General features: G+C 40.2%; 1 protein-coding gene across 5 annotated transcripts in view; it reads right to left on the bottom strand.

Annotated features, from left to right (window-relative positions):
* Positions 1 to 26,179, bottom strand: part of ATP13A3 (ATPase 13A3) — a 95,914-nt gene that overhangs the window by 35,316 nt on the left and 34,419 nt on the right. For all 5 annotated transcript variants that reach the window (XM_039487266.1, XM_039487264.1, XM_039487265.1 and 2 more), the window contains 9 exons: positions 24,366 to 24,539; positions 22,891 to 23,061; positions 22,400 to 22,470; positions 18,343 to 18,423; positions 13,416 to 13,485; positions 11,506 to 11,640; positions 7,700 to 7,772; positions 4,635 to 4,766; positions 3,393 to 3,572 (listed from right to left, as the gene is read on the bottom strand). In XM_039487266.1, coding sequence (XP_039343200.1) covers positions 3,393 to 3,572; positions 4,635 to 4,766; positions 7,700 to 7,772; positions 11,506 to 11,640; positions 13,416 to 13,485; positions 18,343 to 18,423; positions 22,400 to 22,470; positions 22,891 to 23,061; positions 24,366 to 24,539 — 1,087 coding nt within the window. The remainder of the gene's footprint in view (positions 1 to 3,392; positions 3,573 to 4,634; positions 4,767 to 7,699; positions 7,773 to 11,505; positions 11,641 to 13,415; positions 13,486 to 18,342; positions 18,424 to 22,399; positions 22,471 to 22,890; positions 23,062 to 24,365; positions 24,540 to 26,179) is intronic.

Raw genomic sequence — 26,179 nt, 5'->3', positions numbered from 1 at the left:
GATGTCCCAGGAGCAATGCGAGAAGTATGGAATTTTAGGAAGTCACAATTCTTTCTGGCTCAGAAGGAGGTTAACATAATATTCACCAGCCTCTTACTCAGTGATTACTTCACCTCTTTACATCAGACAGCACATTTGGAGTGTGGAACCACAGCTGCAGCTGTTCCCCTCCCAAACGCACAGACAGGGAAGCAGTGTCTCCTTTGAACCCACGCTCCCGTCTGCACAGAGCAGGGATTCCTGTAAGCCAGGGAGGAGAATAGGTAGGACTCTACAACCCCTTACTCCCCTATGCAGCCATCTTAAGAAAATGTTTCTTCCAACAACACAGTCCACAGATCCATTATGTGGATACTTCAGTCTGCACTCAGCATGGGGGCAGACCACATTTGTCAGTTACTGGCTGCATGAGAATCCCCTGCCAGCTGAAGCTCCCTCCAGTTGAGACAGCTCTCACAGGCAGATTCATTCAATTCTAAATTTCCTAAAATATAGATTTTGTTAACTACACTTTGAGGAAAAAGCACAGCAATTTTGCCTACTGGAGGATCACAGGGAATTCCACCTAACAAAGTAAATCCAAACTTTTTGTCTATTTCCATCTCTAATCTGGATCATCTATTTGTCACAAGGACAGATTGAATCTCTGGACCTTTTTACTCAAAGAAAGGAAATGTTCATGTAAGCACAGAAGATTTTTCCTATTCTTCATCAAGCTTCGGTCCACAGATCTGTTCCAATTGGATTTTCACAGTCATGTGCCTCCACGGTGGGAAGGAGAACCATTCTTTATACAAGGAAACTCAAAACAAGGTACATTATACATTTCCATCTTCCCCTAGTGTGATGGAGTGTGGGCCCAAAAGGGTTAAGTAACCTGACAGACCACACCTGAGGGGCATTTAGGCTTGATAAGCTATCCCTGACTGAGGATGGAGGCCAGCTGAGCAGGAGGGGGCTGGTATAAGGCCAATTAGCAAAGGCAGGAGGAGGCTGCAGCATGGAAACCTGTAGTCATTCTCTGGGCTGAGAGAGGGAAAAGGAGAAAACAAGCAGAACCCCTGGGATCTTGGCCCTAAGGAAGGTGGTGCAGAAGGAAGCTTGGTAGAGGTGGAGTAGGAAATGGCAGCAAGGTTTGTGACAGTGCACAAAGACCTGTAGTAGAGGGCGGGTCTAGGTTCCCCTACAGCCATGGGGGAAGTGACACAGTCTGGGCAGTGAATTGGAAGACTGCCTAAGACAATTCTTACAGAGAGCCTTTGATACTGCAGAAGGGGGAAGACACATAGGGACCTGGCCGGAAGGACACGCCATCAAGAGGAAGCTTCCCAACTCTCAAAGAGGAAGCACTGTAACTCCTGGAGCATGAGAGGGGCCGCTGCATGCGCAGAGACAGAAGGGGGCATCATGCTGGTCACAGCTATTCCCCAAATAAAACCACAATGAGGTGACCCAGTGGTGAGAAAAGAAACCAGTGACCCCTGGGCCCTAACGCCTAGAGAAAAAGTCCGCCCCAAAATGGCATTGGCTGAAGACTGGATGGCCAATATGTAAAATTTGGTGAATTTATGAACTTGTGGACATTTGCCCACATAGCAGATTTCAATACATGAGAATTGACTTCTCCAGCCTGAGACTGTCAGCACTTCTGGGAACTGAACTCTGATGTTCAAAATAAATAATATTTTTGAACATACTCAGGGAATGAGTGCTACGACAGGACTACCTGTCAGAATTAAAAGAACAATATTGGGTCTAATCTGAGAAAGCTCCTAATTTCAAAAATGTATCTAAGCAGAGACAGTAGCTCTTGGGAGGTGCTTAATGGACAAAAAGAATAAGGATACTTCCTGGCAGGAGTGCAATCTGGATAATTCCATAAGAGACAGAATGAAGGTTCAAGGTTTTGCTCTATGACCTTGTGAGTCTGGAATAAGGTTGTTGCCCTAAGGAAGCATTTAATGTTGGGATTCGTACAAAACGTCCTTTTCTTCAACATGCTGGTAACATCATACTACAGAGACGAGACCTTTTGGCTTGGACATTGGTATATTCACATTAAGGCCCTCCTGAAAGAACTCAAAGCTAGGTTTTACTTGAATTAACATGATGCTTAAACTATAGACTATGCAGAACTATGGAGGTCTGTGGACCTCAGCATGATGAAGGGCAATTTACGATATTGCCTTTAATTTGAAGTCAAGGCAGGAAGTGAGACTACTGGGCTCCCTTGCCAGAGGTTATTTGCAGACTACACATTGTACATGCAGAAAGAAAACCATATATAATTTTAAGAATGTTTACATTTAAGATATCTGCACTGACCTTCCTCAGCTTCCAATCCTCCACTACCAAGAGAACTCAAAAATCAACGAGAATGAAAAACAAAAGGAATCAGAAAGGAAGTAAGAATTTAAACTGAACATAAGCAGTGTTTCTATCAGAATTTGTCTTTTGAAAATAATTTTTGCTTTTTAACAGTAGTCCAGGGATATGTCCACTAGAAAAAAAAATTACTATAAAATAAAAAGGAAATAAGATTAAAATAGAACTACAGAAAAAAATCAGTTAGATGTTTTAAAAAACACACAGCAGTAAGATTAGAATAGAAGATGATTAGTCCATGCCTATATTAAAAATGAAAATCATCTATCCATGCATCTTATTCAGGCATTGATGAAAAGCTGTTAGAGGTTTAATGCTTTTACTGGGAAACTCCTTTAGAAAGCTCACAATGTTTTATTCAAGCTAAACCTACCTCTCCTATCTAGAATTATGGTCTAAGCATAGGTCTATAGGTAGGCTGCTTTGTAAGAAACAGACTTGCAACATACTGATGGTTCTTCTGGGGAATCCTATGCAGAGTTTTAAAACGATAATTCTCACTACTTTAATAGCTCTGTTATCCAGACTATTAACATGACTAAGTATAGTGTTATAAATAAAGATAGTGAATATACAACAAGGTGTCTGCCATTTTTGGGCAGAGACTGCCTTTTAAATAAATTTACTTCTTCAACGTGAGAGACAGACTTTCTCCATAGGCAAGTGTATCCAAAAGAAGAAGAAAAAAATCAAAGAAATAGACACAATGCATTCTTGAGCAAAAACTCTGCAAACTGAGTTTAATGCTACTGCAAATGTTTCTGGGCATGTTTTAAATCCCTTGACTCTAATGGTTAATTGCTTTGTCAGTGCTGAAAAATCAATAGCCTGCAGGGCATTATCAAGTACCATTGTAATAAAAGTTTTAGAAGTAACTTTGTTAAATGCTTTGGGGAATATCTGTTTAACACAACTAAATTAACCGACAAAAGGTAGAAAGCAGCAGGTAGACATAACTATAAAAATCAAACGGTATGCGATTAAGTGAGAACAATTAAAATTTGTACCTGTTCTCACTACTATGGCTTTGACTCGTTCTCCAGTATAAAAACGGGTTTGAATGACATTGGTCCCACAGAACAACGTGTGTCGCTTATGTACTTCTGGACTGTATATTTCATCTCCCATTGCTTTTGGGTCTTCTGCAGGATTTGGGAGATTAGTCTTTGTTACAGGAACGCTTTCACCTTAAATGGAAAAAAAGTTCTTCAGTTCATGCAAATCAAATAGAAATAATAAGCACTTCTCATCCATAGCTCTCAAAGCACTTTCTAAAATAGTGAGTGTTATCCCCATTTTATAACAAAGAAATAAAGTGATCTGCTAAAATTAACTCAGCCAGGCAGTAAAGCTGGGGAAAGAATCCAGGAGTCTTAATTCCCATTACCCCATTCTTTAACCTTCTAGACCTCCCACAGAATCCAAGAGTCTCGCTCCTAGTCTTCCCTCCTCTAAATCACTACACCGGTTAGCAAAACATGAAAATGTTGCTGCTTGTAGTACTGAAGGTAAAAAATAAAAACCTGTCAAACAATAAATTTAACTGTTGCTGTAAAGAGTCATTTGATACAGGCAAGGCTACCTATAGTAAGCTTTGCTAGCATATGTTCCTACATGCACCTTTATCCAGTTTTGATCAGTGGCTTGCTAATTATTCATGTAGCAATTTCAACATTTATAAACAAAAACAAAATACAGAGTTTCTAGCAATTAAACATGACCCAGATCAAAACCACGACCCATCTTGCCTAAAGGAAAGGCAATCCAAAAGCTTTGTACGGATATATCTTTTAGTACGGTTCACATTTTAAGACTTTACATTTGAGAATTCTTAAACTCTCAGCTTGCAGATTCCTTACTTAACAGAAACATGCTTATTTTAATTAAACAGTGAAAATAAAAGAGAGGTAAAAAAGAACAGTGAGATGAAGATACCTCCTCATTACCCCATTAATTATACAAATATAGAGACTAGCATCTTGCACAATGAAGCCCTGATCTGGTTGGCTTATAGGCAGTACAGTACCACAATATAAATGCTTATTAAATAACATTAATATTGCCAAGATTTGAATAAATACTATCAATACCATCTTGAGTACATTATAAAAATACACATTTCAGGGTACGTAAACAAATTCCTTCTCATAAGGTAAGTTGCAAGTCAGAAAAAGAACAATGACATAACTTTATCAACTAGCATTTTTAGTCGCATAGCTCAGCCATCCAGGATGTAAATTTTACTTCACCTGTTAACATGCTTTCATTAACGATGCAAGTACCACTGACAAGTACTGCATCACAGGGCATGATTGTCCCATTAGATGGAATCACCATGATGTCTCCAGGCACAAGGTCTGTGGAAAGGATCTCTTCTATTTCTGAAAGTAAGGTGAGAATTTAAGAACAAGCTCTTTTTCTGCAACTGTAAATGAAGTCTTGCAAATCAGCACCAGCAACAGAATCCTACATGGATGTAACAGCCATGGCCCAGGCTACAACAATTATGCTGCTGTTTCTATTATTAATAGTATAACTTAAAATGATTAAGTTAATGATTCACTAACACTCTGTATGGATCCTTGATTTTACACTAGTGGGTGCCTCAGAAATAATACAAACAATTTGCCACACAAGGAACCTAAGGCAGCTCAAGACTCCTGTTCTCCAAATAAGAGCGGCCATGCTGGGTCAGCAAGCCCCACTGCAGCAGCCCCAGGGTAGTGGCGGCAGGGCTCCGGCGGTGCTTTAAAGGACCTGGGGCTCCCCGCAGCAGCCAGAGCCCTGGGCCCTTTAAAGCGCCGCTGGAGCCCTGCTGATACTGCGCTATATGCGAACCCATGTTATAGCGGGTCGCGTTATAGAGGGGTAGAGGTGTATCAACCACTTCCCCCATCCACAAGGCTTGTTATCCTGCCAAAGAAAGCTCTCAGGTTGGTTTGATAGGATTTGTTTTTGACAAATACATGCTGACTGTTACTTATCACCTTATTATCCTCTAGATGTTTGCAAATTGATTGCTTAATTATTTGCTCCATTATCTTTCTGGGAACAGAAGTTAAGCTGACTGGTTGGGGAGGTAGGGGGGTAAGTGGTCCTCAGTAGGGTAACCAGGACCAATCAATTATTCAATATTCAGAAAAATTATGGAAAAGGGAGTGGAAAGAAAGCAGAGAAAGGTAAAGAACTCAAGAACTATCAAGAAGACCAAAGAAGAAAGATAAGAAGAAAGAACTTCAAAAAGATCTCTCAAAAAAGAATGGGCAAAAAATGAAAAAAAAAAAAAAAAAAAAAAAAATGGTAAAGTAATGCACATTAAAAAAAAATAAAAACAATACACATACATACAAATATGATAAAGCTAATACAGCATGAAGTCAGGAAAGAAATAAGATCTTGGGATGGAGGAGTTAGAGTGAAAGTGTGCAGCAGTGTGTGAAAAAAAAAAAAAAAAAAAAAAAGGGTTAAAAAGGAAAAAGAAGGATAGAGAATAAGAGAGAGAATATTATTATATATATTATATAATGCCCTTATATAAATCATACTCGAATACTGTGTGTACAGTGGTGGTCTCTCTCTCAAAAAAAAAAAAAACTAGAAGAAAGAGAAAGAAAAAGAAAAAATAAAATGGGGGAGGAGAGGGGAGGAGAGAGAGGAAAGATTAATTAAATAGGACTTCAGGGGACTGGAAAAGAGGAAAAGAGGAGATGGGGATATATATGATATATATAAAATCATGAGTGTGAGAAAAAAAAAAAGGAAAAGTTATTTACTTATTTAATACAAGATAGAGGGGTCAAAAGAAAAAATAAATAAAAAGCAGTTAAATAAAAAAAAAAAAAAAAAAAAGTTTTTCTCTTGCACAGTCAGTCAAACTGTGGAACTCCTTACTGAGGAGGTTGTGAGCTGCTAACTATAACAAATGTTAAAAGGGACTGGATGGATTCATGGGTGGCTAAGTCCATAAATGGCTATTAGCCAGGATGGGATGGGTGGTGTCCCTAGCCTCTCTCTGTCAGGGAGGATGATGATGATGGATGAGAGAGAGATGATCATTTCATTGCCTGTTAGGTTCCTCAGGGGCACCTGGCATTGGCCACTGTCGGTAGACAGATACTGGGCTAGATGGACCTTTGGTCTGACCCGGTACGGCCTTTCTTATGTTCTTATGTTCTTATGTTCTTATGGTCTGTAATTTCCCGGGTTGTCCTTATTTCCCTTTTTATAGATGGACACTATATTTGCCCTTTCCCAGTCTTCTGGAATCTCTCCCGTCTTCCATGACTTTTCAAAGATAATCACTGCTGGCTCAGCTATCTCCTCAGTCAGCTCCTTGAGTATTCTAGGATGCATTTCATCAGGCCCTGGTGACTTGAAGACATCTAACTTGTCCAAGTAATTTTTAACTCTTTCTTTCCCTATTTTAGCCTCTTCTGATCCTACCTCATTTTCACTGGCATTCACTACGCTAGACATCCAATCACCACCAACCTTCTTGGTGAAAATCAAAACAAAGAAGTCATTAAGAACCTCTGCCATTTCCACATTGTCTATTATTATTTCCCCCCGCCATTAAGTAACGGGCCTACCTGTTACTCAATGAAGGACCATCAAGTGATCCATCCCGTCGCCCATTCCCAGCTTCCAGCAAACAGAGGCTAGGGACACCATCCCTGCCCATCCTGGCTAATAGCCATTGAACTTATCTAGTTTTTTTTTTAACCTTGTTATAGTCTTGGCCTTCACAACATCCTCTGGCAAGGAGTTCCACAGGTTGACTGTGCATTATGTGAAGAAATACTTCCCTTTGTTTGTTCTAAACCTGCTGCTTGTTCATTTAATTTGGTGACCCCTAGTTCTTGTGTTATGAGAACAACGCCAGCAGAACCTGGAACAGTTGGCGATGTGGTTGCCAAAGGAGGTTACAGCCCTGCTCTGATTCACTGAAAGGTACTAGAAAATGTCTCCCCCCAGGGGGTTTCTATTTTTATCCTTTAGGCCAGAAGTAGGATATTGAAACGTTAGCTATATGCATGAAAAGGTAGATAAACGAAAATGGGGGAGGGACACGAGGGGCTTGTCTAGACCTGCTCCAGCATAAATGCTGATCTGATCATCTGGAAGAAGACACTCAAGTAGATTATCTTCTCCAACTTTTAACTTCACACCTATCCCTTTTCCTGAGCAATGCTGCTAAGAGATCACAAGGACCCAATTACTTTAATCATACAGAACTATGCAAGGACCTGTATTGATTTTAAACTATTCATTAAGGACCAGTTTTAGATTTATCTTTTCAACCAGGGAAACTTACCTTGATTCGCTCTGCTGACAGAAACTCTAACAATGCTGTGAGCCGCCACCATGTCATGTAACATAATATATTGCTGGAAGGGGGGAAAAGAACAAGTCACTAATTAGAAGCACTAACAGCCTTCTAGATCCATAGAGAGACAAGGTGGGTGAGGTAATATCTTTTATCGGACCAACTTCTGTTGGTGAGACACACAAACTTTCAAGCTTACACGGAGCTCTTTATGTTTAGCAGAAGGAGCTAACATGGAATTCAAGGGACTATTCAAGGAGAAGTGGCTCTTTCCCCCCATGGCTGGGGAGGTGTTAAAGGAAGTGGGAGGGTGGCAGCTGGGGGGAGGGGCGGGGGGAATGGTTGTTAGTGGGTTACAGATTGTTGTAATAAGCCATAAATCCAGCGTCTCTGTTCAGTCCATGATTTGTAGTATCTAGCAGGATTATGAATTTAAGTTCCCAGACTCATATTTTGAAGGTGTTGTGCAAGTTTCCTTTGAGGATGAGGACTGATAGGTCACATATAGAGCAATGACTTTGTGAAGTGTTACAGGTGTTCTTGTCTTTCCTCATTTTCCTATGAGAGTTTATCAGAGTGCATAGCGATTGTCTGGTTTCACCCACATGGTTGTTATTTGAGCATTTAGTGTACTGGATGAGGTACACCACATGTTGTCATGAGCATGTGTTGGACACATGGATCTCGAAAGGTGTGTTGAGGGGAGTGTTGAGCATCGTAGCAGTGGAGATATGACTGCAGGTTTTGCATCTGTTGCTCTGGCAGGGTCTGGTGCCGCTTTGAGTTGATGTGTCCTGGTCTGTGAGGAGCTTGCTTCTGATGATGAGCTTGGAGAGGCTGGAGGGTTGTTTGAAGTTGAGGTTCAGGAAAGATTTCTTTCAGGATCAGCATGGGTTGTAGTTGTTTGAGGACACCTCATACGGGTTCCAGTGTGTGGTGGTAGGAGGCGGTTTTATTTCTGTATTGAAGCAGGTTCTCTTGGGTTATTTGGATGGCCTATTCCATGATGTGATCTACTTCTCTTGTGGAGTGTCCTTGTTTGGTGAAGGTGGCTTTGAGTGTGTTAAGGTGTATATCCTGGACTTTCTCCTCAGAGCATATTCTGTGGTATCTGAGTACCTGGCTATAGATAACAGATTCCTTGGTGTGTTTGAGGTGGTTACTAGATCTGTGAAGGAGGTGTGGTGATTTGTGGGTTTCTTATATATCGTTGTCTGTTGGGTTCCATTACTGAAGCTGATTGTCATGTCCAGGAAGTCGATGCTCTTCTTCAAGGTGGCCCATATAAAGAGTTTGACATATTGGGAGCCATCCTACTACCCATGGTTTGGATAAAGTGACTGTTGTTGAATGGAAAACTGTTGTGAGTGAGGATGAAATGAATGAGTTTAATGATGTGTTTGAGGTGCATATCCGAGGGTTGTCCATTGTCCTGTAAATATTTGAGGCAGGCAGTCATGCCGTCATTGTGAGGGATGCTGGTGTATAGAGAAGTGACATCCGTGGTGGTGAGGATGGCGCTTTGAGGGACGCTGTTAATGTTGTAGTGTTTGTGAAGTCGGTTGTACCCTGGAGGAAGCTGGCCATTTGTGTGGTGAGTGGTTTGAGGATGGTTTCTATGAGTCTTGACATTCCTTCAGCGAGAGTGCTGTGGCCAGATATGACCGGTCTTCCTGGGTTCCCTTGTTTGTGTGTCTTTGGAAGCATGTAGAAGGTTCAGGGGTGGGTTCTTGGGGAATGAGTTCGTAGACTTTCTCTTGGAGTTGTGTGTGGAAAGATTTGACGATATCCTTAAATTCCTGGGTAAACTGTGGCATGGGTTCTTCTCTGAGTTCTTTAGAGTAGGTGTGACGGAGAGTTGTCAGTTGACACTGCATGTTCTAGATCCATAATCTATCATACCACAGAATAAGCTTCTTTAAATGACCTTGAACTGCATAGTACTATGGGACCCGTTCATATAGAATATTTTAGGAAATGGATTTGGACCAAAAAACCTGGAATGTGTCAACTTTTAAGGAGCAGTGCAAGGCCCATATTTTTACCCAGGCTTCTAGAGAGGGAATGCAAATTCACTGAATAAATGCTAATTAAAGCTGATCAGAAATTTTCTGATGAAACTTTGCTTCCTCAGACAACACCGATTTGTTGAGCCCAATATATTTGGGTTCAATGACATTTCAGCGAATCCAAGGCAGTGTTTCCACAACAGGGTGCCGGTGACCCCAGTGCTGCCAGGTTCACAGCTCCAGGGCAGACCCACTAGGGGACTGCCTTAGAGCTGCAGACTTTGGCATTTCTAGGGTCTGTGGCTCAGGGCACACCTACCATGCCAGGGTTTCAAGGCTCCCTGCTGCAGAGCCGGGAGCCTGGCAATCCTGGAAGCCCCAGGCTCCCAACTCTGGACTCCAGGGGTATTGCTACACTGCAATAAAACACCATGGCTGGCCCACGTAAGCTGACTTGTGCTCGCAGGACCGGAACATCTACGGAGCCCGAACGTCTACACTGCAGTTTTACAGTACTGCAGCCTGAGCTCCATGAGCCTGAGTCAGCTGGAGGTGTTTTACTGCAGTGTAGTCATCGGCCTGGAGTCCTGGTGTCCCTGGCCGGGAATGGCAGGGCTGCTCCAGAGCTGCAGGCTGTCGGAGCCCCGCGCTGCTGAGTGAAACTGACATGGTCAGTTTCATAGCTCTTAACCCAGCAGCTTCAGGTCCTGGGGAGTAAAAATCAAAATTAATTTTGGGGGGTTTTTTGTTTCAGTGAAAAATCTAAAAATGTCAATTTTGGCTTAACCCAAACTGATTTTATCATCATATTTTTTGGTTCATCTTCCAAACTGAAAAATGAATTATTCTCTCTGCTCTAATTCTAATGCAAACATCATGCTCACTAATTTATATACATTTTAAAAATGCAGAGTTTGCTTGTGAACTTTAAATGCTGCTGTTTTAAAAAAAACCCAAAGTCTTCTCTGACCTCAACTATTGAACATTGCTTTTAAATGGTTCCATGGTAGTTCTGTCTTCAGTCAAGACTTCCTGACTCTGAATTCAGAGTCCCACAAACTATATTATAAATCTCATTAATCTCAACTTCAGTAAACTGCAACCTCCATCTCGGCACTGAAAGTGGATCACCAGATTTGCAGTTCACTGTGCGACAGTGCTGAGGCTAAACCCTCTTCATTCTCTCTTCCAAGGAGGAGGAGTCTATACAAGGTGGAGTAACCAGTATCAACAAACAATCTTTTGTAAGTGTTGTAATGAACCGTGAGACTGAACTACGAGTTGTAGTGTCATTCCTTCCTTTGGCCAACAGGAGATAAACATCCATAACGACCCAACCCCAAGGCCACATGTTTTTCAGTGTGACCTCTGTGTATCTGCTTATGGGGGTCAAACTGAGAAGCCAAATCCAAGGACCCAGGAACTCTAGATCTGACTGCACCAACTTTCATAACATGGACCATTCTCTTACCCTCACTAATCCACATAAATTAGGTAAATTTTTGGAGATGTAAACAGTATCTCCATAGAACAGAGCACATGAAGGACTTTAGGTAAAGGATTCTTATACACTTTAAACATAGCTAATTGGTCTTATCTCCCTTTCTGGGGGAAAAAAGGGTTTGTTTTGTTGTTTTAAATATTGAGTTCTTTGGAGTCAATTTCATCTCAAAATTACACACACAATGAAGTTAAACTTTAAAGGGGTTTTCAGGGAATGATTTTGAAATGTGTACTCTAGTAAAAATCGTATTAGTGATGACAGCTATGTTAATTTGAACTTACCTTTCTAATGGTGTACAGTGAGCTAACAATGGATATCACAGACATAATCACAATCGCTAATGCATAGTAGTAATATTCATCAGTGACCCACAATATCACGCTGAACAGTTGGAAAATGTAAAACGGATTTAGAACCTGAGAGAGAAAAAGAGAAAAAACATACTAAGGTTACATCAAATGTAACCCTTCTCCTATATTAGTCTGAAATAAATTCAACTTATTCTCAGTGGGAGAAACTTAGGCTTTTCAGTTCCTTCTGTCTTAAAAAACATTTTCAAAGTTTTGCCTACGTGCATCCTGTTTTTCACAAACATTTCACTTCACGTGCCAGGGTAAATTATAAAAACAGAGTGATTTCCTTAAAAAGGGCAAAATTCCAAAGGCACATAGTTCTCAATGAAGTCAATGGGAGTAGCATGTGCAAGTGAGAGCAAAAGTCGGCCAAAACATTTTCTCCAACTTTTGCTATCTCCGCTTCCACTGAACACTTAACAGCATCCTCAAGAAAAAAAGACAATTTTAACTTGACTAACACGGGAATTGGTATCCAAACAACTGCACAGCTGGAGGTCTGGCAAGTTTATTTTCCTAAGGAGCCCAAACTTCAGGAGTAACTGCTAGCTCAATGAGTTTAAAAACCATGTTATCCATAAAAAAGAACAACTCTAGTCATTTGTTTGTACCTCCAAGAGAAGATACAAAGAAAATGAAACAAGATAAACATGCAATTTAGACTTACTTAACTGGTGAATACTCTTATCCAGTCTTTACCACGTTTACAGTTTGGGACAAGTATATTTAGTGCTCATGAGTAGAGACCTGGCAAGAGCCAGACACAGCATGGGTTTTTGCTGTTTAACTCTCTCCATAGAGCTCTGATATGATCTGTAATGCTCTTGTTATTTAGACTCAGAACTGGCTTCTGGGACCCACAAAACCTGCAGCTGTTGGCTCCCTCTGATCAGGAGGTCTAAGAAATATTAAGGTCTGTCAGGGTTCCCTCCCCACTCTGAACTCTGGGGTACAGATGTGGGAACCTGCATGGAAGACCCCCTAAGCTTATTTCTACCCGTTTAGGTTAAAACTTTCCCAAGGCACAAATCCTTTCCTTGTCCTTGGACGGTATAGCTGCCACCACCAAGTGATTTAGGCAAAGATTCGGGAAAAGGGCCACTTGGAGTCCCTGTTTCCCCAAAATATTCCCCCAATAATATCCTCACCAGTAGGTACTATGTGAGCACAGACCAAACCCCTGGGTTTTTGGGACACGGAAAATCAATCAGGTTCTTAAAAGAAGAATTTTATTTTAAAAAAAAGTAAAAGAATCACACCTGCAAAATCAGGACAGAAAGTAACTGTACAGGGCAAATAAAAAGATTTAAAACACAGAGGATTTCCCTCTAGGCTTAGCTTCAAAGTTACAAAAAACAGAAATAAAACTCCCTCTTAGCATAGGGGAAATTCACAAGCTAAAACAAAAAATCTAATGCCTTTTCTTGCCTTTACTAACAATTTTTGTAATCTTAGAGTCTCATTTCAGTTAGGGTTTTAGGAGATGTTTTTTCCTGCCTGGTCCCTCTCTCGTCCAGAGAGAGAACAAAACAAAGAGAGCACAAACAAAACCTCCCTCCCCCCGGCCCCCCAGATTTGAAAGTCTCTTGTGTCCTTCTTGGTCCTTTTGGTCAGGTGCCAACCAGGTTATCTGAGCTTCTAAACCCCTTACAGGTAAAGGAGGGATTTTATGCTCCCCTTAGCTGTATGCTTATGACAAGGTCAATCTCACTAGTGAAGAAAAGGGTTAAAATTTACTTTATACAAAATAATCCTCATTTGAAACCTCACACACATTCATTGCCACTCCAAATATTTATTAATTCTATATAGTACTTTTTTTAATAAAAAGTTCTTACCTCCTTAATCAGAAGCTTAAAAATGGAAGGCACTTTCACGGCAATTTCATTTACTCCATAGAATACTTTCCTGTATGAAGTGAGAGCCAAAAAGTTAGTTGCTCTCTGGTTGCAGATAATTTACACCACACTACTGCTATTTTAACCTTAATTATTTTAAAGGACTTTATCTTCCCATTCATTTGAGAGTGTTAGGTGGTCTTTCACACAGTCAATATAGCCTTTTAAATGCTAGGCGAGGATGAATAATAGACAAATGTATCAGCAGTGAGTAGAAAAAAAATTGTGTCTGGATGAGACACTGCAGGCTTTGAACGTTAAGGTATTTATGATCTAGGTATACACTGAACCACAATCAAATTTTCTGGTGATGCCAAAAAAATATGAGAGGTACCAAGCATACAACAGAAAAAAAACCTAAACACAAAGTGACCTGAAGAGATAAAGATAGTGATCTACATATAGATATGTGATGCTACACGAAACATAGAACTGTTGAGAAGAAACACACATACAAAACCAAAGAACAGTTACCTAGAAATAGTAAGAGAAAGATTTAGAGACAACAGTGGATAGCAAACTACATGTAAGTGCGATATCACTGACAACACCACATAAACAAGAGATGAGCCTGAGCAGATTAAGAATAACTACAGGACTCTGAAAATGAGGGTGAAAGGGTCGGGAGCTCAGGTGGTGTTCTCGTCCACCCTGACAGGCATGGACAGACACATCCTGGAGATGAATGCACAGCTACAGAGATTACTTTGACAGGAGGGCTTTCTTTTCCTGGACCATGGTATGCTTTCCATGAAGGAGGACTGCTTTTGTCCACCTGACAAAGAAATGGAAGAGACTTTTGGGACATCACTTTGTCAATCTCATGAAGAGGACTTTAAACTAGTTAAGTATCAGGGGGTAGCCGTGTTAGTCTGGATCTGTAAAAGCAGCAAAGAGTCTTGTGGCACCTTATAGACTAACAGACGTTTTGGAGCATGAGCTTTCGTGGGTGAATACCCACTTCGTCGGCTGCATGGGTATTCACCCATGAAAGCTCATGCTCCAAAACGTCTGTTAGTCTATAAGGTGCCACAAGACTCTTTGCTTCTTTTAAACTAGTTGCAGAGGGGCCAGCTGACAAAAGCCCATAGGCAGGTATTAAAATAGGTGACCCTGAAGAGGGCTGGAAGCAGGGGAGGAGGAGGAGAAATGGAAATTTACAACAGGGTCATAGGAGTAACAAGAGGGAAATCGCTGCAGGAAACTGCTCACCATCATAGAAGTCTATACACAAATGCAAGGAATATGGAAAATAAACATGAAGAACTGGAAGTCTCAGTACACAAGCTAAATTGTGACTTAAGTGGCATCTCAAAGGCTTGGTGGGATAACTCTCGTTACTGGAATATTGCTTGTTCAGGAAGGACAGGCAAGGACAAAAGAGAGGAGGTGTTGCATTATACAGCAGGAATATATAAACTTGTTCTGAGGTCCAGAAAAAATTGAGACGCAGACCAATTGAAAGTCTCCGGGTGAAGATAAAAGGGGGAAAAAAACAGGGGTGAGATCATGATAGGGACCTACTACAGACCACCAAATCAGAAGGGGGAGGTGGATAAGGCATTTCTAGAACAAACAGAAATATTCAAAACACAAGACCTGGTAATAATGGAACTTTTCCAATAGATATCTGGATAGTAAAAGAAATATGGCAAAACACATGTCCAGTAAGTTCTTGGAATGTGCTGGGGACTTCTTTCAGATGATGGAGGAAGTGGCCAGGAGGACAGCCATTTTAGACTTGATGCTGACCAACAGGGAGGAATTAGTTGCGAATCTGAAGATGGAAGGGAACTTGGCTGAAAGTGATCATGAAATGATAATTTTTTTATGATCCTAAGGAAACGATGGAGTGAGAGTAGACTTTTAAAAAAAACACAACCGACATTGACAAACTCACAGAACTGGTAGGTAAGGTCCCATGGGAAGAAAATCTAAGGGAAAAAGGAGGTCAGAAGAGTTGGCATTTCTCAAAGAAACAATATTAAATGCACAACAGCTAACTAACTAAAATGTGAAGGAAAGATAGGAAGAACAGTAAGAGTCCAATATGGCTCCATGAGGAGCTCTTTAATGAATGAAAATCAAAAGGAATCCCACAAAAAGTGAAAACATGGACAAATTTCTATGGATGAGTACAAAAGAATAGTGTAAACACACAGGAAGAAAATCAGAAAGGCTAAGGCACAAAATGAGTTACCCCAGCAAGGGTCATTAGAGGCAATAAGAAGAGGCTCTATAAATACATTAGGAATTTACAAATGAAGAGTTTACTCAAGATAGTTAGGTCCAAAGCATGCTGCAGAGTTCCAAAAAGATCTCGGTGCCTGGACAACAAAATGGCAGATGAAATTCAATGTTAATGAATGCAAAGTAATGCACATTGGAAACCATAATCCCAACTGTACATATAAAATGATGGGCTCTAAACTAGCTGTTACCACTCAAGAAAGAGATTTTGGAGTCACTGTGGGTAGTTCTCTGAAAACATCCACTCAATGTGCCTCAGCAGTCAAAAAAAGCTACCAGAATGTTAGGAACCATTAGGAAAGGGATAGATAAGACAGAAAATATCATAATGCCACTACATAAATCTATGGTACACCCACACCATGAACACTGCCTGTAGTTCTGGTCACCCTGTCTCCAAAAAGAATATTAGAATTCTAAAAAGTACAGAAAAAGCAACAAAAATGATGAGGGGTATGGAACAGCTCTATCTGAGGAGCAATTAAAAAGACTGGGACCATTCAAGCTTTGAAAAGAGACAACTGATGGGAGATATGATAGAGGTCTATAGTATCATGACTGGCGCGGAGAAAGTACATCAGGAAGTGTTATTTACTCCTTCACATAACACATGAACCAGGGGTCACCCAATGAAGTTAGCAGGCAGCAGGCTTAAAACCAGCAAAAGGAAGTACTTCTTCACACTACATGGAATTCATTGCCAGGGGATGTTGTGAAAACCAAAAGTATAACTGGGTTCAAAAAAGAATGTTAAGTTCATGGAGAATAGGTCCATCAGTGGCTATTAGCCAACATGGTCAGGAATGCAATCCCATGCGCTGGGTGTCCCTACACCTCCGACTGCTAAAAGTCAGGACCGGACAACAGGGCAACAATCACTCAAACTATCCTGTTCTCCTCCCTCCCTCTAAAGCATACGATACCACCCACTGTGGGAAAACAGGATACTGGGCTAGATCGACCATCGCCCTGACCCAGCATGGCCATTCTTATGTTCTTATAAGTAAGAGAAAGACAAAAGAAAGCACAGGTCCACTATTTAATGGGGAAAGCAAGCTAATATGACACCAAGAACTCTGTTTAGAGTTTAATGACTATTTTTGCTTCAAGTCTTTGCTAAAAAGGTTCATTGTGACCAGATGCTTAACCCAATTAATATTAACTACAAGGGGGAAGGAACACAAGCCAGAACAGGGAAAGAACAGATTAAAGAATATTTAGATAAGTTATATATATTCAAGTTGGCAGGGCCTGACAAAATTAATCCTCATACACTTCAAGGAACTAGCTGAAGCAATCTCAGAACCAGTACCTATCATCATCAAGAACTCATGGAGGACAGGTGACGTTCCAGAGGACTGGAAATGGGCAAACACCCTACCTATCTTATAAAATACACTTAAAAGTCAGAAGTTGAAATAAAATTCCTCTTTATTAATTACCATAAGATAAGTGAGATGGGGTGTACCAGGCCCTTTGAGGCCCCCTGTTGGAGGCCCCAAAGTCCCACCACACTCTACCCCAGGAAGGAGCAGTTGAGATGGGACTTCCAGGCCTACCTAGATGGGCCTTGTGGAAGCAGCCAATCAGAGCCCAGCAGGCTCAGATAAAAGGACCTGCAGGACTGAGCAGGTCAGTCCCTGGCTGAGACCAGAAGGGTGCTCCTCTGTGGTCAAAGGAGCTCGATGGGCTGCATTTGCTAAACCTGGGAGTGAGAGGGTCTGAGAACTCTAGCCCTAAGGTACCAGACAGAAGTAAAGAGGTCAGGTGGGATGAGGCCTAAGGAATGTAGCAGCAATCAAGTAACGGAAGCAGCAAGTGGCTGCTGTGTTGGTCCCTGGGTTGGGATCCTGAGTAGTGGGTGGGCCCGGGTTCCCCCTCCGGGCAGTGCTAGAGTGTCCCACACCTTGACAAGGTTAAAAGTCCAGGAAAAGGGGCTAGATTTAAAGGGCCCTGAGATAGCACCACAGCCCTCAAATCTTTTTCAGAGTCACTGCTTCCCAGGATAGAGTCCCCCATTCTGTTAGCACAGCCTACATTCTTTGTTCCTAGATGTATACATTTTGCTCCATTGTGTTCACCAAACCCAGTTTCCTCCCAACTTTATCACCTTCACCTCGCCAGCTCATAAGAGCCCTGTCATATCTCTTACCCACCTTATTGTATATGCAATTGATTTCTGAATCTTTTGACAATTTGTGGATTTGAAAAGATTATTAAGCATCACAAGAATTTCCTGCCAGGAATTAAGCAATTAAAGCCTTTATTTTTCAAAGACAATAGGCATGGCCGATTCCACTGTTAATGGTAATGCTATGGCTGAAAAAATGATCTGACACGAACCCAGTTTAAGAGACTAGAAAAAAACACTTCTATCTATATTCAATGCCTATATAATCAATCACAAAGGAGACTATTCAAATTTAATGAGATTCCTCAATTCAAGGCTATACATGTAAAGTGTTCTTTTGAAGGGAAGTTTAACATCCAACCACAAACACTGATCACACTGAATTTTATTCATTTATGAGAAATATACCATAAACCCAGCTATCTAATAACCATGTACCTTTCTGACATCTCTTAGATTCATATTTTAGTCTGAATATTGTATTACCTGTCGTCATGCACCTCCTTAGTCAAACCTTTACTATGTTCATTATGAATTGAAGAGCAGGAAGTAGACTCATCCAGTCCCCTAAAATAATTGTAGAAATTAAACAAGTTCTCAGAATCAAGCTTCTTAGCTAATATTCTTTTTTAAAATATCCCATGAAGATGCTTAGGAACTGTAAAGACCAGACATTTTTATTAGAAGTTTAAATTGCATTATACAAGAACAATATTAAAAAGCAGTCAGTTATGAATGTCATTCCACTTATTTTTGCCTAGTTATTGCAAGTATCAATTAGGTAAATTAAAGACTGAGCAGAAGACCACTGAAATCATCTCTTGGTTAGGTCAAGTCTGCCCTTTGGTTTTACATCACTTATTTTTTAATTTAAGTTTTTATTTTAAACACCTGTGTAACTAGCATTGGACGCTTCCACAAAAAAAACCAGGCAAGAATTTATTTAATTTGTATTTAATAAAATGAATATGATATGGATTAGCTTTGACCTATAAATTACTATTCAAATCCCTCTTTAAAATTCTTTTCCATGAGGCCTACAAAAATTGACAAGAGTTAGACCACTGGTACAATGAAACCACTGCCATTGTCTCATTGTTTCTTTCTACCCCCTCCCACCCGCCATACAACCTTAATTCAACCCCATTGTGCATATACATTATGATACATTTTTAAATTATATGACATACCAATTTTCCCACAGGACCTCTGCCTCATTCAGTGCACAGGATGGATTCAATATTTCTTTTTATCTTCATCATTCAGTGTGTGGCCCCATGTATTTACTGCACATCATCCAAACACTACCCTAAATACAGAATTATTAGTTTCCTCATGGGTTTTCTATAGTGTTCATAGTATCAGTTTACCTCTTTACAAAGATTAATTAATGTATCTTCACAACATTCCTGTGAGGTGAGGTGGTATTCAGTTTCCTCATGTACAAAATGAGGAACTGGACACAGAGATTAAGGCCAAAATTGTCAAAAATGTCCATTAATTTTGGACAATCAATTTAAGAAGCCTAAGGCCTGATTTTTCAGAATAGTTAGCATTTTATAGCACTTTATATGTTTGACAGCAGAGCTCCCATGCACCTCATTTATAGTTGTGAACACTTAGCTCTTCCGCAAATCTGACCCCAGGCGTGTTAAGTTGGGTACAAGGAAAATGAGGAACACGTGTTGGCCATCGGAGAAATTCTGTGACTTGCCCAGAATCACATAGGAACTCTGTGGCAGAGGCCACGAGAGAATTAAATTCTCCAAGGGAGGCCTCAACAACAATGCAAACTTTTCTCTTCCTGCAGTTCCCTGCCACATTCACTATGCACTTTCCAACTTGTGCAACAAATGAGACAGGGGTCCTACACTGACAACAACCTCATTCGCTACACAACCCTCCTTCACTCCCAGAGCACAGGAGAGAAAGTCTCATGTACAGAGTTTTTGTGCCTAGTGCCACTGGCAGATGAGATGAGCAATTGCACAGGAAACTCTGCTCAGCTCCTGAAGCCTGGGGATGGAGCACCCTAATTTACTCTGCGGGAATGGCATATGCACAGTCCAGTTCAGCAGGCAGGAATGTGAAGGGATGAAGTATGTTCAGCGCACATGGAATCTTCAGAGAATTTAGCAGCCAAGCTCTAACAAACTTCTTCTAAACACATGCAAACAGATTTTTCAGAGGCTTTTTCACAGAAACAGCAAAAGACATCCATAACACACAGGCAGCCCCCTCTGCCAATTTCATATGTCTGCTCCAAAGCATGGAAGGGGTAAAGCTACTTAATCAAACAACCGGCAGTTTTGTTTGTGGGGATTTTTAACAGAGGGGAAAAAACACACTTTCCCCTAACCTCATTGTCTGAAACAGATGAACCATTTTAGCTGAAAGTAAAAACAAACAAACAAAACAAAAACCCACCACCCACACCTGAGGCAGACACCTCTCATGGAAAATCCAGCCTAAACAGTTTAAGTCTGGCAAACTACAAGCAACTGAAAATAGGGTCCTATCATGCAAAATGCTGGGCAATGTTACCTGTAGGCACTGCTCTAATTAAGGTAAGTTTTGCGATTGAATACAGACTTCCGGTTACAAGATCTTTGCACTCAATTGAAACTAGCCAAGATATATATTTTCATCCCCAAAAAAGACAGTAAGTTTCCTTACAGTTTTATCACCACTTGTACTCTGATGTAGTGGTTTTGCTAACTTTTCATACTACTTTTTACAGATTTCTTTAGAAAGCAAGAAATGTTTGTGGAGCAACATGCCTGACAGGCTTTCACTGACATAGCAAAGTTCCTTAATAGTGGGGTTTTCGTTATTTTTGCTTGCCTCCCTTCCCCCACCCCCACCCCCATCCCCCTTTTTTTTTTTTGGCCAAACATGAACTGTGTCCTAGACTTGTTTTAGCCTTAGGAGCTGTTTGTTTAGATGGCTGCTCAGTGTGGTGAACCGGCGGTTAAGACTGCTCAAGTATGGTTAAGACAGCAGTTAAGCCTTTGAGCTGTCTGAATCTCCCACTGTAGGAAGCTGCTGTTGGAAAGTGGAAAAATGGGACCGTGTGTTCGTTTTGCCTTTCAGCATAAAAGGAAAAGCTTATCTGCAGGGCACTGGTAACTTTCTTCCTCAACCCCGATGCCCCATGCACTGCTATTGAATGAGGGAGGCGGTGGAGCTAATAACACTCGGGGAAAGCAGGTGGGGCTGTAACTCCATCTGGAAGCACTGTTAGGTCAACGATTTTCAGATCAATTTCATACCTCATTCTATTATTAATGAGAGAGTTCCAGCTCCGAAGCAGGATTAATGTGGAATGGCTGGGGTACATTTATGGAGAGCTGGATAACTGGCCACTGGGGCGTAATCCCTCCCTCCCTCCCTCCGCTTTGGACCTGACTGAACAGCAATATTAGAGGTGAGTATTCCCCCACTGTGAGCTCTATATTGAATGGTTGCAAAAAAAAAAAAAAGAGAAATGTCACTTAATGCTGGGCCTCTGAAACAGCTTGCATCCCCAGGCTTGCCTGCCTTTGGGAAATAAGTGAAGATTCCTCTTACCCTCCCAACATCTCTAATGTAGACTGCAGATCACTACAAAACAGTCACAAGTGACGTAGAGCACAGGAGATATGTAGAAGTAAATCAGAGTGGACTCACTCAAGAGCACACCATCCAGGAAACAAAAGTTATAGAAACATTCTCCTAACTTAACTCAAACTAAAGAGAAAATTCCTCTTATCAGCTCCGTAGGGCACCAAAACAGAGTTATGGCTAAGGTGCTTACAACCAGATTCTGCTCAAAATAAGATGTAAATAAAAAGTCTCAGAAGTGACAGGCCACAACGCTGTGATCCCAGGAAGTGGAAGTCATTCAAAACAGTGGTTGAGAGAGTTTTGAGCACCTAGACACGTGATCCAGACAGAGGACCTAAGCTTACTCACATTTCACATGCGGAATTCTCACCAACTCCAGCGGTGTCTCAGGGCAGGATGGCTCAATATGGGCCAGGAAGGAGGAACACATATAGTGGGGCACAGAACACGTCGGTAGGCTACACCCCTTCCCCAACAACAAACCAAACCTTCTTAGGATATGTCTACATTGCAGTTAAAAACTCATCGCTGGCCTGTGCCAGCTGATTTGGGCTCGCAGGACTGTTTAATTGCAGTGTAGATGTCCAGGCTCAACCAGAGCTGGAATGTCTACACTGCAATTAACCAGCCCCACAGCCCAATCCTGCAAGCCCAAGTCAGCTGGCACAGGCCAGCCCCAGGTGTCGACATACTCTCAGAGATGTGGTGTGCTAGTCGGTGGATTAACCAAGACCCCTCCTAGCAATCAAGAAAATCCTGAAGTTCATTGGGGAGATGGAAAAGGCTCAAACCAGAGAAAGATTCACAAGAAAACAGAATTGGAAAACAGTACTGGAATACTGTCATTTTTATAAGCTTTTTGGGAACACAGTTATGGCTACCAAGAAAATATGCATACTTGCTCTGAAAGGCAAGGGTAAAAAAGAAGTATTCTTACTTTATGATGACAAAACTTTGGACTGCATCATTCCAGAAATACTTTACACTGTGGTGTGTGAAATAGCGAATCTGTAAGACAAATACATGCAATTAGGTATTAAGCTGGCATCATTCAACACGGATTTCTGTTTAATTTAGTATCACTGTTAAAAATTTATAACAAAACTGAACTTGTCAGCTACACTGTAACTTTTAAAAATGAAATACAAAATGTTTCCTGTGTGCTCTCTCTCCAATACTGACAATGTATTTTATACAAGATAGTTTACTTTTCAATAGTCTTATTCTTTCATTAATCCCACAATATACTGACACACAAGATCTTTACACTTTGTGACTTAAAATATAAGAGCACATTTCCCTACCTCAACCAACTGGCCTCTTTGGTAGTCTAAGCAGGTCACATGTATTGTACTGTGTGTGCATAATATATATTCTTTTCATAGCTGCCTTGAAGATTAAGGATTCAGATACCACAGGTCCACTTACAGGAGAATATTTGTTCGGGTTGTTTCTATTCTCTTCAGCAGGGCTTTCACATGAATGACCACTATGGCCATTTGAAACTTTGCCTTCAATAGACTGCGGATTCTGTAATGGGTTGTCTCCCCGAGAAAGCACAATACGAATCTTTGCACAAAACCATATCCTGAATTCATCCTAACAAAGAAAAAAATTGTTACTAGAGAAACAAATAGCAGAATACTGTTTAATACCTTGTAAGGATGCATAGAAGTGAACCTAGGGACATCTTTCTTTTCTGTAATAAGTACCAATGTCAGTTGGAAAACAAGCCAATTAGAAAGGTCCACATATACTTGCAGAAATGAAAGACACCATGGGATTGATACCAAATTACCCCCAGGACAAGGTTTTACCACTCTAACTCCACATAACACTAGCAGAAAACTTTCAAAGCTCTGATGTGTGCTAGTGAACCCTCAGACTTAGTTTTGGAATCTTTTGGTTTTTATAAATAAATGGCATGGTATTTCTTCCATATATTCAACAATAATTTATTATTTCAGAGCACAAGGAGAATTGGTTTACGCTAAGTGGGGGGGTGTCACTGGTATAGGGGATAGGAAACACAGAAGGAATGGCATGAGTGAAATGACTGCACCCCTTAACTATTCATCTCCATGTTTTCCTATTTCTGAGCTATTCTGAAGTATAATATTTATTGTATAGAAATTTATAGCCTCAGCTCACAGTCATCAAAAACCTCGGTCTAATCAGTTCCTGAAATCTTCTATAACTCTAAAAGAAAACTAAGTAGGATATGAGGAGTAAACTTTGGAGGAAGATAGTATTCTTTAGAAATTTACATACACAAATTAAATTCTACAATAATATTGCTTTAGCTAAAAAGGACACTGTCAAGATATTGCCTGTATATTTTTCATATATTTTGCCTGTACACCTACCTTATAATCATCCCTTCTTAAGAGTAAAATCAATTTCTTGATATTTCTTTTTCTCAACTATTTAATAGAGTTATGAATGCAAACAATGTGGAATAATGAGTGCATGGCTATCAAACCTTTTGAAAAATCATCTTAGCGAAGACGTTAAAAGTTTCACTGAATGCTACTTAGTTTCTATTACTTATCTAGGCAAACACAAAATACTAAAGTATCAAAAGTCCTTACTAATAACAGCAAACATCCTTTGGATATTCACTATTCTTCTCACACACAAAGCTACACAAGCAGAGTACAACCTTTTACAACTTTCATAGCAAATAGAGTATTTTTTCTGAAGTCCTCAAGATTTAATTTACCCCAAAGCTTCCTTCATGTTTTCAATTTGCTTACAACTGGCAAACTACCCCGGTCATTTATTTATAAACTGTGATGCAAAGGAAGGAATATCACTAGGGTTACAAGCCTGAGAGCTAACTAACTTTTCTGTTTCAAACACTGCATTCACAAAACTAGAGCACGTTCAGTGTACAAACTTACAGTTGTTCTCAGTAGCACCACTTCACAGTCCTTAAGTGTAGTCCTTTTGCACGTTGCTCTCACACGCCACTCAGGCATCCAGTAGAGGAGAAGGAGGAGGAAGCCACCAGTACAAAGCACCCCTATAGCAACTAAAACTAGCTTCCAGTGGCACCGATTGTAACCATAAATCTCCTGTACGGAAACAGGGAAACAAATAATGAACAAAGATATCCTTAATTGCTTTGGCTGAAAAATTCAAGAGTAACCTGTCACAAATGGTCGCAGATAAATGTGTATATTTCAAAGGTTTTTCCTCCTTTTCTTTGCTGGGGGAGGGTTCAAAAAAGTTTATTTACTATATTGTGACAACTGCTTTTGTTCAGTCTGATACCCATAGAATCATTAAAACCCACAGAAGTGCTACATACACACCAATTTAAAAAAACAGAAACAGACTCCTCCCTGGACTGCTCCTGAGGCAGTTATGCAGGGAAACTTGCGTTACAATCTAACCTTTAGTTTTTAAGGACCCGGTTCTGGTCCATGGTTCTGAAGATGTAAGGGGACATGGCATACAAGCCTGCTCTACACCCCAACAACAGCTGGGAACAGTTTAGTATACTTCTTTCTGCTCACAATCAGACAACAAACACAAGTGGATAAAATTGATAATTTTTTGGAAAAAAAATTGATTTAAATCTTTTTTTATTTTATTTAAATTATATAGTTTTTTAAATAAACCAGTTAAAATGAAATCTGAATTTAACATAAAATATATTAAGACCTAAACTTATTATAATCTCTTGAAACAATAAAAAAAATGCTGAATACATGAGCCTCTATCAAAATCTTTGAGTTAAAGACTGCTTTTCTATATAAAGAATCAGGGGTAAAACATCTAATTTTTAGGTCAAGCTTTATAAATAGGGCACTATAGGTCATGTAGTGTAGTGAGGGCTTGTTTTGTTTAATAAGAATACATTTTATGCGCTGTTTTGGGTGTTTAATTACGTTTCAGTTACCATCCTAACGCAACATGACACAAATCATGAGCAAAAGGTTAATTATCTATAAGATAGCATATCATTCACCATTTTCTAACATACTAAAATGTATAATTATTAATAATCTGAAAATATTAAGCTATATAATTACTTCAATAAATTTATATAGTTATAGTGTACCCTCCCAGACAGGGAACAAAAATGTACCAAATCTAGTGTAAAGGCTCTATTTAGCTGTAAATCAGCATGTTTTAACCATTATTATATGAACCAATGAAAAAGCATCTTCTTTAGAAAATAACAAGTACAAGTTGATTAAAATCGAGGACTTAAATCAACATTTTGCTGACAAATGGTTTTCATTCTCTGGGGAGGAAATAAAAAGGGGTAGTTGGGAATGGGAGGAAGGAATTAACTAAGTTACTCTTATTTCATCTTAAAATGTAATAACAGCCAAGCCTCTAATCGTAAGAAGGTACTTTTCACCCACATGATACTTGGGAACCTGTTGTTTTAGAAGTAGTGCAGCCCACTGTAACGCTTATGTACAGCTGGTGAAACACTAGCTTGAGACACAGCAAAAAAAAAAAAAAAAACATGCTCCAAAGACGGCAGTTACTGTGGCAACTGGAGAAAGTCCACTCACCTCCTAGTAGGATGCAATATGAAATATATTCAGAGTACTCTCTTGTTACAATGAAGAACAAACTACACAAAAATATGACGTGCCTCTTAGGATAATAAATTAACAATCAAAGGTAAGTACCATCATTATCTGGGTTCAGCTTGGGGCACAAAAATTTGGCTGAGTGTTTCAATGCAGTAACA

The sequence above is a fragment of the Mauremys reevesii genome, linkage group 9 (assembly GCF_016161935.1).
Source record: "Mauremys reevesii isolate NIE-2019 linkage group 9, ASM1616193v1, whole genome shotgun sequence".
NCBI classification, from domain to species: domain Eukaryota; kingdom Metazoa; phylum Chordata; order Testudines; family Geoemydidae; genus Mauremys; species Mauremys reevesii.
This window is presented reverse-complemented; position numbering and strand designations above follow the sequence as displayed.